Below are 14,399 nucleotides of genomic sequence, written 5' to 3'. Positions count from 1 at the left end.
GGGTTGTGGACAATTCAGTGCATCATAAATTGCGCTCTCACTCCTATAAACGGAGCTTGGAGTAGGTGGAATGTGCTTGTACTGGGTTACTTTGACAGGAGATGTGCCCCACTCTTACTTTTGGGTGTGGATTCGTTGTCTAATGATGCAAGCATGAGACTCATTTGAACTTTGAGCAAGAACTCACTGGAGAAGATGAGAATGTTACTCCTCTGTTACAGGCTGGAGCATCACATTTCCACCTCTGCATTTCCAGCAAGCGTGAGGGTCTTTAAACACCAGACAGAGAGGTAAGACTGATGAAAGGCATCCCCTCCTCTCTATAGTATAACAAGATGAAACTTCACCTGGTTAGATTTTCCTTTTAAATCTCTGAGACGGTAACTCCCTTGGTCTGGGTGCTCTACAGCTCTGTCTATGTTAGCAAGCAGTGCAGGCCAGTAGAGGAGGATGCGTAGAGCGAAACTGTCAGTGCTGTTACCCACACTGCAGGTATTTCAGAGGGTTTGCTAGTGTGGTCCCATGCACTGAATACCTGTTAGCTTTTGGACTACCTTATAAGGACGTCCTCTGACTTAGTTTCATCCAGAGGACATCCTTTCATGCACTTTGAGGCCACTCTACAACGTGAAACAAGGTACAGTAAGTGTGTTTGACCAGGAAATTCACTCGGGAGGGTACTGCTGACTCTGGCTGAAGTGCTGATGTCGATGCACCCTTTAACATCAGCACTTTCCATGGTGCAGCTGAGCAGCACCGTTAGGGGAGAGTGCAGTTTTATGAATGGCAGGATTTATTTATTTATTTATTTACAAGGATTTTGCTATCTAGGCACTGTTCATTATTTTGTTGAGGGTGAGCTCTACTGTAGGTTGAAAATGCATCTAAGATTTATTTTTATGCATCTAAGAGTGGGGTATCAAGATTTTAAACATTTGACTATGTGCTACCCTCAGATGCACAACATCTAAATTTTACCTTTGTCCTTGGTAACTCTTCCCCACCAGTCCAGTGCTCACAGCTTTGCACTTCTGTGTTATGACTACAGCTTTAAACAGACTTTCCTGACGAAAAGTAATACCTAACTTCTTTCTCACTTACCATGACGTAAATGTGAATTTACATTGATTTAAGTCGAGAACCAACTCTGACAAGACTTTTTTTGTCTCCAACCTAGAGACATGTTTCGCTACTCTTGACTAGTCACCTGGTGGAATGGAGAACACATAGAATCATAAAATCATAGGATCATTTAGGTTGGAAAAGACCTTTAAGATCATTGAGTCCAACCGTAAACCTAACACTACCAAGTCCACTACTAAACCATGTCCCTAAGCACCACATCTACAAGCCTTTTAAATACCTCCAGGGATGGGGACTCAACCACTTCCCTGGGCAGCTTGTTCCAGTGCTTGATAACCCATTCGGTGAAGAAATTTTTCCTAATGTCCCATCTAAACCTCCCCTGGCACAACTTGAGGCCATGTCATTTAAGAAATGGCAGTGGTGGACTCCATCTTTATCGGCACTCACTATGGAGACATAAAGCCACTTAGCCCCAAGCACAAACATGACACAGTAGTGTCCATCTCTCAGGGGCCAGTGCTAATGCGGGAGGGAACCTCTTGGTGCCTCCGCTGCTCTTGCAGTCCTGTACCTGCATGACTGAATACTGCTAGCCACCTCTACAAAGGGAAGAACTTCCAATTGGAAAGTGTCCAACAAGCCTGGCCATCGGTGAATGGGGTTTAATATATATTCCAGAGTTTAATATAGATTTTTCCAGAGTGGTTTTAGGTAGAAGCCCAGAGCTCTTCTGAACTTGTATGGATCCTCCTGGGAAGAAGAAAAGGACCATGGCTTAATTGCTGCCTGCATTTCTCTGTCCAAATTTCAACACTTGCTTTGCATATACCTGCCCTTTTCACACTGAACAATCTATGAATGTTTAATATTGGAATGTTTTAATTGCCAGTAAGTGTCCCATGGTAATTTACTTCATGCTCTACTGTGGTAAAACTGATGTGCTCAGTGGTTTCTCTGTGGTCTCTGCTACAACCTGGTTCTCCTGGAGATGCAGAGCTAGGCCAAATCTGCACAACTGCTTTTAAAAATTAATGTGCCTGTGCATCATCATGTGTTCTTAAATCTGTGGGCACTGCTAAAGACTGCACAAATATAATTCAGAAATAAATCTTTCCATTAATATACTGACTGCTGTTTGTCTATGCCTACTTTGATTCCTTTCCCTCTTTTCCCTCCTACCTTTTCTGTTCTTTTTCCCTGTAAGTAAGTTTACAAAAGTTTAAGACCATTATACCTCTAATCAATGTCTCGTGAGTGTAATTTCTTGACCATACACAAAGTTCTATGTGTTTCTGTGCCATCAGAATCAGCAGCTCACTACAACTGACATTGTCATCTGCTTATGAATACGCAGTCTTAGTGTCAGCGGCCTATCTACATTGAATTGACAAGGAAAGGGTGGGAGAAGAGAATTCCCACTGCTGCTTCATGGAAGCCGAGGCTTAGAAAACTTAGAAGGTGAGACATTTGAAAGCTAACGGATACAAATCCGCAAATCACATTAAATCTGGTGTTCAAACATGGATTGTCAACAGCTTGGGTACCTTAAGGGTCTAGGGGCCAGATTTTCAAAGACAGACATTTGTCGTTACTTTGCTAAGTGAGAGCAACTGGCTTTGGGTATTTAACTGAACACATATGCAGTGTCTAGCTTCTGACAATGAAGCTTTCTTTAAAACATTTAAAAAGCACTTCCCCGTAAACACCTTCTGAAACGAGCTGTTCAGTAAACTTTCCGAACTGTAACCCCCTTTGCTGGCAGTCATGGGTTCATTACTTCTGGCATTACAACGCAACTCTGTATGGACCCCAGCTGAACATAAAAATCCACCAACAAAATAGCAGTGAAACTGAAATTATTACTTTCTTGGTGAGACTATATTAAAAATGCACCTTAATATACAAAACATGGTGAATTTCAAAATGAAAAATGAGCACAGATTTTTACACAAGTATACAACATCACAGAAAATCCAGAAGGGATTTTTTTCCACCAAGTCTCTGCTTTTTGCTTTTGAAAGCTCAAGAGTTTAGACAATGAGATGAAAATCTTCCTTGAAGTTATTGGTACAAGCATCTACTGTTCACGCATTCGCTGTACAATATTCAATCATCAGGGCTGCCTGTACATAAAGAGAGAGCAATCTGCAATATTTTGGTTCCATAAATACTTGTAACCAAAATAAAAACATGGGACACTCTCTTTACTCATATGACTAGAACTACCAAGCAATCCTCATTTTTACAAGCTGTTTGTAGTGCTCTTGTATTTATTTTGCACCCATTCTCTGAATTTCTGCTAATGATTTTTGATCTGAGCCGTGCTGAGAAGCAATTCCTGAAAAATTCTGATATTCACGATTCTTCCTATTTTGCCTCAGTGTTCAGCCTTTGGTCTCTGGCTGGCTGAACACACCAAGTCAGACACAGTGTTGTAGTCACGTTTTCATACTGATTAGCACTTACGCTCCCCTGCACTCCCTTAGAGGTGAACCCCGAATGGACATGAACAGGCATTGCCAAGCTTTGCAGAAATTCAGAGTAACATTAACCGACTCTAACGCCTTCTTGACTTTGCTGGGTTAGTACTGTGAAGTTTTAAAGTGTTACATACAGAGAAATCCTCACAGGCTCTTTAATAGCTTGCTCTTTGTCGTTTCCATCAAATACCTTTCTGGGAAGGGAATCAGCAAACACAAGCGGTGACACAGTTTCTGCTTTTTGTGACAAACACGTCAAAACCAGCTTCGGCACCCTGTGTTCAGCAGTCCTAAGGTAAGGGATCCTCGAGACAGGTCGCGCAGAAGCGACTTTTTGGAGGTACCTTTGCTATCGTGTGGCTTCATCACGGTGTACGGGCTCCCAGATGGCTTCATCGTGGCTTCCATTTCCATGCTGAACATGGGGCCAGTGACCCGGAATGCAGGCTGGGTGATCCTCCACAGGCATCCTGCCAAAGCGTTTTGCAGGAAAGGAACCTGACACACGGCTATCATTTAAGGCCAATTTATCTTGAGAATCAATGGGCCTTTAAAAATTCACCAGCTCACATATCCTTTTCAGCGATGGCGGTTAACTGTTTTGTGCTCTGATTTTGTGGGCTTTTCAGGGAACCTTGCTTTTCAGCGTATGATGACACATCCATCGGTAAGAGGAAACTCACAGCCTTTACTTTACCCCTGGAGAAAAATGAGAAAGCGTTATGAGGATTACAAATGTATAAAACGTGCAAAGAAAGTTAAAAAAAACCAAAACAAACAAAACCAAACACCAAGCCAGCAAGGAAAAGGTAAATGCTGTCAGCACTTGCAGGCTGCATGGAGGCAGGATTTCATGCCCCACTGGGATTGGGATGGGGTTCACACAGTCTTTCCAGGGGACCAGGCATAGTGTTGTCTGCCTGTCTGTCTGCTGGAAGCATCTGTCTTTTTCCCTCGAAGCTCACATTTCTCCATCAGCTCCCAATGTGTATGTACAAAGCTACGTGTGACAGAACCCTTAGGGTGCACGTGCACCCTCACGGGCCCAGGGGTCCTTCAGTGGCTTCATGTGTAAATGCACCGGCACCCAGCTCCTGCAAGGGGCTGTGAGAACAGTGGTTTCCAAGCAGCAAGCGTGCGCATGGTAAATCATGCCGGCTGTGAAAGCAGAGGGAGGAACATGCTCCTTTATGTGCCCCAAAACTGGTGTCTTTGGTTTTGCAGAGCTCTGGTTTTCATTCTGACTGTCCCCTGCGATTGCTGTCAGCTCCCTCAGGCCCTTGAGGAGCACAAAAATGGAAAATCACAAAACTATGAAAGTATTCATTGATGGTTACTGGGGGGTGTCCTGCAGGGCAGAGGATGGCCGCAATTTCCTTGCCCCTTCTCGCCTACCCATTGGTCCCACTGGAAGGTGAAACCATCCAGCCTGAACACCCCAGTGGTGACATTTGTACCAAACAGGCCTTGTACCTTTTGTAATTTCGCTGTGATAGCCCTGAAAACAATTCTCAGCCCCTCTTATCCTGCCTAATGTATTCAAATATTTAGTCTTTTTTTTTATTTACCAAAAAAAAACCCGGGAATCACGTGGTACAAATAATGCTTTAGCATATACGAATGAAAATGTTGTACACATGAAAATTAGCGATGCTTTGTTAGCCATGCTGTTATTTTATTACTTGGATCCAACTGCACTCTAGGTAAATCCAAGGTGATTCTTCTACAGAGTTAATTTTAAACCAAAACATTCAGCATCATATATTGAATTATAGCTTTGGAGCAAAATGTAAGAAAACTACAATTACAAAGAATAGAAAAACCTGTCATGACCCAACATGCTGGGAAGCAAAAATGCCATCACCATAAGAAAGTAAGCTTAATTAGCTTGCTGAACTCCTTGCCACAAATAATCCTACTAGTGTTAGACCTTTGTGTATATAAAGGAAACATCCACCAATATGACCAGAAAATACATTAATATTTCTTTTTCATGTAAGAAACACAGATGTCCATGCTGCAGGATATCACCCAGCCCATAGGGGGGGTTAGGTAAAATGCTTTTTCCATAGCCATTTCTGCTCCAAGCAGCCAACACTGAGGAGACATGAGACACAGTACCACGCTCGCTGCTCAGAGCTGACAAGGCAGCTCCAAAGGTAACGATAAAATAATCAGCACTGTTCCTTTGGCCACTGGTGCTTTTAAACCTGTGTGTCCCAGGGCATTAGTTGTAACAGATCTCCTTTTGCAATTTCAATTGCTTTGAAAGCTCTCTGCCTCTATGAGAAGGCAGCAGCATTTGCCGTTGCCGTTCCTGCGCCTGCACGCTGACCCTGGGTTTCCTAACACGGACGCTTCCCACGCAAGCTGCTTCAGGGCAAACCTCTTGGAAGCGTTTATGTGCACTGGGAGTCTTAAGTTTCCCTGAACCCAGTGGAGCATATGCTGAAACCCAGAGTTCCAGGGTCAGGGTGATTTTGAAAATGATACGAGTTCCCTGCCAGGGACTAAACTTAGGCGTTTAAATGCTGTAAAACACCTGACCCTCAAATGTCCTTACAAGAAAAACTAGGTGCCTATGAAAACTTGATCTCGCTGTCCCCTCTGGCCTCTCGGCGAGGGGCTGGGCTCCTTAACTGGGTTTGCACGGGGAGTGCAAGGGGCTGCGCGCTGGCCTGCTCCGAGGATGCGCTGCTGTGGGAGGGCGGTGCGGGAGGAAAGCCGACACGGCGCCACGCGGACGGGTACGTCACCGCAGGTGACACAACTGTGCCACTGCGGCCGCGCAGCCCCCGCTGGGGCCCTGCCCCGGGGCACCCACGGGCAGGCAGACCCGTGGACTTCTCCCTGCCCAAACGCACGCACCTTGAGGCTGCTTGGACTCTTTATTTCTTTTGAGCACGGCACAATCGGCACTAGAACCAGCAACCTAGACGGATTCCCAGGGTGTATATACCAGCAGCAGGAGGTGACTGGGGCTGCCGTATAACACAGCCTCATTATTGGTGCTTCTACCTTTGATGGTTGCCCTGTGTTGGAAAGCTGCTCATCAGTGAGCAGAGACACACAGAGCCTGTCCAGCAGCCATTTCACTTAATTTAGAAGCTATCCTGAGAATATTTTTCTTAAGGCTGAAAGCATTAACTTGTAATGCTTCAATTACAGGGGAAATATGATACAGTACCTCTAAACCCATGAGCCGTATCAATCATGCTTTCAAAAGCACAGTTCAGAGTGCCTTGATATCTCCATACTTTTTGTTCAAAGTTTAAAAATCCCTTTCAAGCTTAGCTTGTCAGAACAACATCAATCTGCAAAACTCTGCCTGGCTTTACCAGAGAGATCTCAACCCCCTTCCCTCTCCTCTTAGCCTCTCCTTTTGATGGCAAATTTAAACTGCTACACTGGCCATCTTCATCCACTGCGAGGAGGAACAGGACAACTTACCCAAAAGAGGTCTCCCAGCTGTGAGAGATTCAAACAAAGATTTTGCTGATAACAAAATAAACCCCCAAGCAATGTCCATGTAAGTTATTAGGTGAAACCTGCAACCAGCCCAGGCAGGCGATGCTGTGAAGGCAAACTGAACCTACCTGCACTTATAGATGTGCTCCTGAAACAGCTTCATTTTGCTGGAATGGCTGTAAGAGTAGTTGGCCGGCATTTCTCCAAGCGCTTTCTCCTCTCCACTGGCAAGCTGTGCCGCAGCAGGAGGGGCTGGTGGCCTGGCACTGCCCAGCGTGTCCAGCAGACCATTGCTTGGAGGCTTCTTGCCGTCCTGGTGAGACCTCGCGCTGGAAGGAGTGGGCGCTGGTGCAGTGGTAGAGTAGCGCCGCACGGTCATGGTGGCATCTGAGTAGCAGAGAGCTAGGAACAATAATAATAATGATAACTCAGATATCATTGATGTGTTTTTAATCACTTCCTTTTGGGTCAAAAAGTTTTGTATGTGGGGAGGCAGAAAGGCAGAAGCAGCCAAACAGCCCCTTTGGATCCCACCCTTCCCCCTAGAAGGCAGATGGATAGGAAAAGGCACAAGGTTGGAAAGCACTTTGTGCATCTTTCACGCTCGCCAAAAGACCAGTCAGCTGTTCCCACACCCATAGCCACCAGCAGCCCCAGTTTAAGAGGCCCTTGGGTTAGTGACCTGCCCACTGGGCTCAGTGGGCTCGGCCGTAGGCGTTACTCAATTGCAGCACTCATCTATAGCTTCTCATAAATCCACTAGTGCTGTTCAGCCTCTCATCTTGTTCATCTTCATAGATTTGACTCTGCCAAAACCTGGTGGGGAGGGATTTCTCCACAGCCCGGATCTCTCCAGGAGGCAGGTTCAGGGCTGAGGCTACGTCAGCCACCTGCCTGGTGGAGCATGTGGGCTGCCAGGGCAGCTGCAGCCCATAACGCGCACCACACCGATGCCAAGAAGCTGCATTAGTGAAGCAGTTTCCCAGCGGACTGGACGTGACAGACACCAGACAAGGAGGCGACGGGCCTCAAGCACGTACAATACCTAACAGCCTGGTCTGGCCAATAACCACATCCAATTCTAAATATCCACTTCTCACCAAACAACATTTTGCTCTAATTCTTGCTTCATTAAATCCTCCAGAAGTCCCAACCAGACTTCTATAACTGAGGAATATTTCCATATTCCTGTATATTGGCCTCTCCCCCCCTCAGCCAAAACTAACTGCGTTATCTGCAAAAAGAAACTGCGCATCTGGCGTGACGTAGGCAATGTATTGCTATTTGTTACTATTTGTAGAATCTTTCTTGTCTTTCTCTACGGCAAGAGAGGTTACGGCATGGTTACAACTGTTGGTCCTTTTCTGTCTGGAACAGACAGGGGACAGGCATGGGCAAGACACTCCATGCTCATGAAAACTCAAAGCAGTAAGCCAAATTCTGCTTGAACAAAGACAAACTGAGCTCTTTGAGTTGAACTCTTTGCTTGAACAGCGGCAAAATACTCCACTAAGCTCAGCTTGGGGGATGCAGGTACACCCCCCCCCCCCAAAAAAAAAAAAGATTACAGAGTGAGAGACGTGGTTAAGGTGGGTTTGGGTGTGGGCACTGAAGGAGGCCGGAGCACTTCCATCAAGTTAACCAGACAGACAGCTAGGGGCTCTTCTCCCGTTCCCTGAGGACACGTAGCAGCCGAGCTGGGAGATGCTGCATGGGCAGCACGCATGGGTGCCAGGGGCAGCCCTGGCTCTCTGGTACCTGTCTGCTCCTTTGGTGCCGGAGCAGGACCGGCCATGATGCTTCTGTGCAGGGATGCTGGAGAGCCAGCTGGTCCTTCCCCATCATTGGCGAGGCTCCTCACGTCGCCATCCCCGCCTCCTCTTGCTGCCTCTCTCTCCAGTGGCACAGCTCTCTGCCCGCAGACCTGCAGCTCTCCCCTCAGGGCCCTGTTTTCCCTTTCCAGCTTGTTGATTTGGGAACGCATCTTGCGGATGACCTGGAGGAGGTGTGCGTTTCCCTCCATGGTGCCCCGCCACGCAGCAAGGCTCTGCACAACCTCACCAAAGCGCCTGCCCTGAGGAAAAGCTCCAAGCCGGCCGCAGGCAGACCCTGCCCTTAAAAGCCTCCGGACAAGAGGAGTCCCTCCCCGCACGCCGGGCTGGGGCCAGGTCCCTCCACCACGAGGGCTGGCCTGAGTTGTCAAGTTACTAAGAGCGGGCCCATGATTTATTCATTTGGGTTCTCATTTTTCAGAGCAGAGCTGGCCTCTCACACACTGCACAAATCACTGTCAACACAATATCGCTGTGTGGTTGGAAAGTCGCCCGCCCCCTCGCTTGCCTCGGGCTTTGGCTTTCTGCAAAAGGACCAAAGAGGACAGAGCCCATTTCCTTCGGTTTACCCGAAAAGGCCAGCGATTGCCTCCGTGGCACAGAGGGAGGGGTTGCCCTTTGCTGGGCAGCAATTCATCTCTCCCTTAGCACTGGATGAACTATTCATTTTCGCTCTGCACATCTGGAAAAGAATTAGCAATTTCTCAAAGGAAAATTAAATTTCCAAATGAAAGCTGATACGGTGCAAGACCCCCACTATTAACAAAGTAGAGCCACAGCTCTGATGGACGAGCAGGTGAACTAAAGCTCCCCTGAAGGGCTGCAGCAGAGCCCGCTGCCCTTCCCAGCGCCCAGGGAGGCTTGCTGGAGTGGGGCACCTGCGCCAGCATCCCAGGAGCGTAAGGGGAGACCGACCGGGCATGAATCTTGCATTAGGAAGGGAAACACGATCCTCAGTGCTGCTCTTATCACCTAGTCTCCAAAGTGATCTTTCTGCTGGCAGTAGAATGCAAACACCCATAGAATATCCTTCCTCCCGCCCCCCACCCCCCCGCAACTTACTTCCAAATACAAAGCTGAGAATGCCAGAAAGCCAGCAGGAAAATAACCTAATGCACCTTTTACTTTGAGACCATCTGCTTCCCAGTAGCTCCACAGTGACTCAGGAATATCTGAGAAAAAAAGACCTCTGGGCTGCGTGCGCTTCACCGCTTTGCTGCCGGAGGCTGGGGGAAGAAAGGAAAGCTCATGTAAGGTGCTCCAAACAAGAGACAACTTGGTTTTATTTTTTCCAGAGGGTGTCAGGGGAGGGCTATCGTGAGGAAGGCATCAGGTCTACGAGGAGGCACTGCTGCCCAGCAGCTACTGGGAAATTGGGCAGAAACTGCTGGAATTGAGAGAAAAACAGGGATGCAGGTGAGGAGCTTTGCCCTTGGGCGTGTTCCTGCGTGGGTGCTGCTGCCTCCTTGGGAGCAGTATCCTCCAAAAGCAGTTCACAGGGACAAAGCGGTGCCTGGAGTTCATGCTGTGCTCGCTGCCCGCTCTCACCTGCAGCAACACGCGGTGCCTAGCCAGGGCAGGGGGATTTGCTGGAAGACCTGTAGGAATATGCAGCTGTGCTGGTTTTTCCAGTGACACAGGCACGACGCTGGGGACCAGGAGCTGCAGAAGTGATGGGCAGCCCTGCTGTCACCTCCCTGAACCTCTCCCGAGGCCTCCGCACGACCTGGGCTGCATGCAGAGAGGTGAAATGAATTTGAGTTTTCAGGCTGTAAACAAAGTCCGTGGCATCCATGACCTCTCATAAAATCACAGCTCAAGGGCAAGAGCCCGTCGGGCCCTGCTGCGTCTCCCCTGGCCACCACGGGGCTGGCGGCAGCCTGGGCTTGGCGCGCCGGCATTAATCTTGGCAAAGCTCCTGGTGGGTAACAGCTCCAGCCCACCCAGACTGCGTCAAGAAGAAGCATCAGCTCATGCTGAGTTTTTTTCCTCCCCTCCAGGGAGGTGCACGTTGCTGAGGGCATAACAATATACAAATGGGAAGAAGCGGGCAAAGCTGGGCTCAGAAATGGGCTTGGACCCAGGCTTAAATAACAGTGCAGGTGCCCCCATGCTGGAGACAAAGCGTGGTGAGCAAAACTGCTGGAATCAAAACACAAATCCACTTCATTTTAGAGTCATCCAAGGACTTAAAACATAGCAGCAACCCTCCAGTGTTGGTTTCAAATTTATATTTCTGTATCTCCAGCAAGTGGATCATGTACCGGAGCAGTGGCAGCACTCGGCTGTAATTATAACACCGCTGCTGATCCTGCAGCTGGCAGGTTTGGAGGGGCAGGGGACACGTGCCAGCTCAGCAATTCGCTTACCCCGCTGCAACCGAAGACATCTGCTCCTCTGATCCCACGCCTGCCGCTCCACTGTAATCAGACCAGAGCAGGCACCGGCCCTTTGTGGTGCCGGAGACTTCGGAGGAAACGCCGTTTGTCTTGCAGCCTCACAGCGCTGCTCCTGCTGCCGCTCCCTCCCAGGGATCGATGGGCAGGGGAGAGACCAGTCAGGATTTGTGGATGATGAAAACCTGGCAAAGCTAAATTTGCTGGCTGTGCTGGTCACCGTGTTCCCTGCAAGCAGACAGGGCTCCATGCATGCAACCTCGTATTTGTAAATTTGGTGGCGTCCAAGATGCGTGCCTGCACTGCTGGACCTGCAGGGCCACGGGGCAGGGCTGGGCAGCTCCCGGGTGCTGCTGCGCCGCGGGTGGGAGAATCGCTCGGTGCCCTTGGCTGTGGCCCACTCGTAGGCTGCAGATTTTGGCTGGTGATGTGATCAGCGCACCTTCCCGTGCCTACGACAAACAACTACAGCTGTGTGGTTTCCGCTCTGAAATGCTTCAACTTGAAGTCATTTAAGAGAAAAGACAGAGCTGCTCACACCTGAGCTGTTCTGGCAAGTTGTGCTCCACAGGACGTTGAACGGTGTAAAGCTGTATTCACCTTCAGCCCTACACAAACCTTTTCACCAGGAAAAATATGCGACCCCAGAGGCAGCTGCTGGGCTGGAGCAGCCCCACAGCAATACGCGTATGCAAGTGCTGCAGCACGTGCTGTGCCCCAGGGGACTGTACGAGCGGCATCCTGAGCAACGCCCCAAGAGAAAACGGGAACAGAACGCAGAAGCCTCGAGGAGCAGCTTCACACAAAACCGGGAGGAGCTCAGCTCTTTATCCCTCCACTACATGATATTCTGCAGCTCCCTGCCTGGTGACATGAGATACTCACCCGTGTTCGGGGCTACTGCAGGGGCTCCCTGGGGAAGGGGCTTCGCTGTGAGCGGAGAAGGCACGTTGTGAAACCTGCCGTCAGCAGGAGACGGCACCTGCACAGCCACTGCCATTGCTGAACAGCTTTCCTAGCTGTCTCTCTTGCTAAATCTGCTTTCTTGCTCCCCTGAAGGTTTGGGAGAGAAAAAACTACAGAGGACTCATTCCTACTCCAGTAAAACTAGTATTTTTTTGTTTGTTTGTTTGTTTGTTTGCAAATCACAACATTTTGTCCTTGAAAATCCATCAGCAGTAAGCGTGTGGATATTTTCTAGCTGCTGCACCTCCACCCCCGCCTGCCACCAGGCACCACATCCCATTGCTGGGGACCAATTGCTGGGAAGGGCTGGAGGAGAAGCACGGCAGCCCGCCTGCCCCAAGTACGCGTATGCAAGTGCTGCAGCACGTGCTGTGCCCCAGGGGACTGTACGAGCGGCATCCTGAGCAACGCCCCAAGAGAAAACGGGAACAGAACGCAGAAGCCTCGAGGAGCAGCTTCACACAAAACCGGGAGGAGCTCAGCTCTTTATCCCTCCACTACATGATATTCTGCAGCTCCCTGCCTGGTGACATGAGATACTCACCCGTGTTCGGGGCTACTGCAGGGGCTCCCTGGGGAAGGGGCTTCGCTGTGAGCGGAGAAGGCACGTTGTGAAACCTGCCGTCAGCAGGAGACGGCACCTGCACAGCCACTGCCATTGCTGAACAGCTTTCCTAGCTGTCTCTCTTGCTAAATCTGCTTTCTTGCTCCCCTGAAGGTTTGGGAGAGAAAAAACTACAGAGGACTCATTCCTACTCCAGTAAAACTAGTATTTTTTTGTTTGTTTGTTTGTTTGTTTGCAAATCACAACATTTTGTCCTTGAAAATCCATCAGCAGTAAGCGTGTGGATATTTTCTAGCTGCTGCACCTCCACCCCCGCCTGCCACCAGGCACCACATCCCATTGCTGGGGACCAATTGCTGGGAAGGGCTGGAGGAGAAGCACGGCAGCCCGCCTGCCCCAAGGCCTAGCTCACGGGAAAAGCTGGGGGCAAGAGCCACTCGCAGCTCCACCACCCCTGCACCGCGCCTGAAGCCCAGGGCTCTGTCAGGGCAGGAGTCTCCAGGGAAGGTTTGCTATTAGCAGCCACAAGTGTCAGCAATGCTGGACTTATTCATCCTATAAAAAATGACCAAGCAAAAGCGAAACAGCAGCCCTAGTCAGGGTCAATGCCAAATGCTTCTTACTGCCACTGCACAAAAACATCACTGCGCCCCGAGTCCCTGCTTGATTTCGGACTTTGTGTTTCATGCCGCATTATGGTGCGAAAGAGTCTAATTCTCTTCTGAATCTGTCTGCACAACTTAAGGAGGTGAAAGAAGAATATTTCAGAGGATTTAAAAATGAATAAAAAGGAAATGGTTTTTAGCGCGTTGATTCTGTCTTGCTGACACGTCCTTTTGCTCATTTAGCTCCTGAACTCGGAAGGGACTGGATAGGTTTAATGGCAAAATTTTATCCCATATTGGCCTTCTCCTTATTTAATTCTCACTGACTGCCCCATTTTAATCAAGAGGCAAATTTATATTTTTCCCTGTTTTCGATTTTAATTTCTCCACTTTCACTATTCTTGACGTTCAGACATTTAGACCTTTAGACATCTAAATTATGCATAGTCTATTGATGCTTTGCTTAGCCAGCCCTATTGCTTGAGGCTCTGCAAGAGGTCAGAGATTGATGCTCTACTCAAATTCCAAGCACTTGCACAGCAGCTGGAATGTGGTGGGACACACGACACAGCCTGCAAGGCCCTTGCTCACCTGAGGCCGGTGTGCTGGCAGCCGCTGGACCACGGGAGCTGCTCTGCCAGGCCAGGTCGCATCTTCCTTTGAACAAATTTCATCTGCAAATGCCCGGCCACACAAATAAATGTATCCTTCTTGTAACAGACGGGTTCTACAGACAAGATTTTGCAGCACAAATTGAAAATACTCTAATAATTGGACAAAACAGCTCAGCCTCTCAAGTTTGCTGATGACATCTGTGTTTAATACAATTTCCTAACATGCCCTGGCCATGTGCTCCCCGAGGAGAAGGCTGCTGCCAGCCCCATCGTCCCGACCCGCGTGCCCCTCCTGAGAGGCACCTCCCTGTGGGGCCACCGCTCCTTCCTCAGGCCAGCCGGGGCTCCGCACTGGGGCTGAGCTTCCAGGGCTGAGCCTCCCCTGCG

General features: G+C 49.0%; 1 protein-coding gene across 1 annotated transcript; it reads right to left on the bottom strand.

The window, feature by feature from the left end:
* Positions 1-4,132: 4,132 nt before the first annotated feature.
* On the bottom strand, positions 4,133-9,057 carry LOC118451693 (putative coiled-coil domain-containing protein 195). Its single transcript, XM_035888819.1, has 3 exons — positions 8,793-9,057; positions 7,163-7,421; positions 4,133-4,265 (listed from the first exon to the last, which is right to left on the bottom strand). Exons 1-3 carry the CDS (start codon positions 9,055-9,057, stop codon positions 4,133-4,135), a joined length of 657 nt encoding a protein of 218 aa, XP_035744712.1.
* Positions 9,058-14,399: the final 5,342 nt, after the last annotated feature.

Source organism: Egretta garzetta, unplaced genomic scaffold (genome assembly GCF_000687185.1).
Source record: "Egretta garzetta isolate BGI_Z169 unplaced genomic scaffold, ASM68718v1 scaffold161, whole genome shotgun sequence".
Taxonomy (NCBI): Eukaryota; Metazoa; Chordata; class Aves; order Pelecaniformes; family Ardeidae; genus Egretta; species Egretta garzetta.
This window is presented reverse-complemented; position numbering and strand designations above follow the sequence as displayed.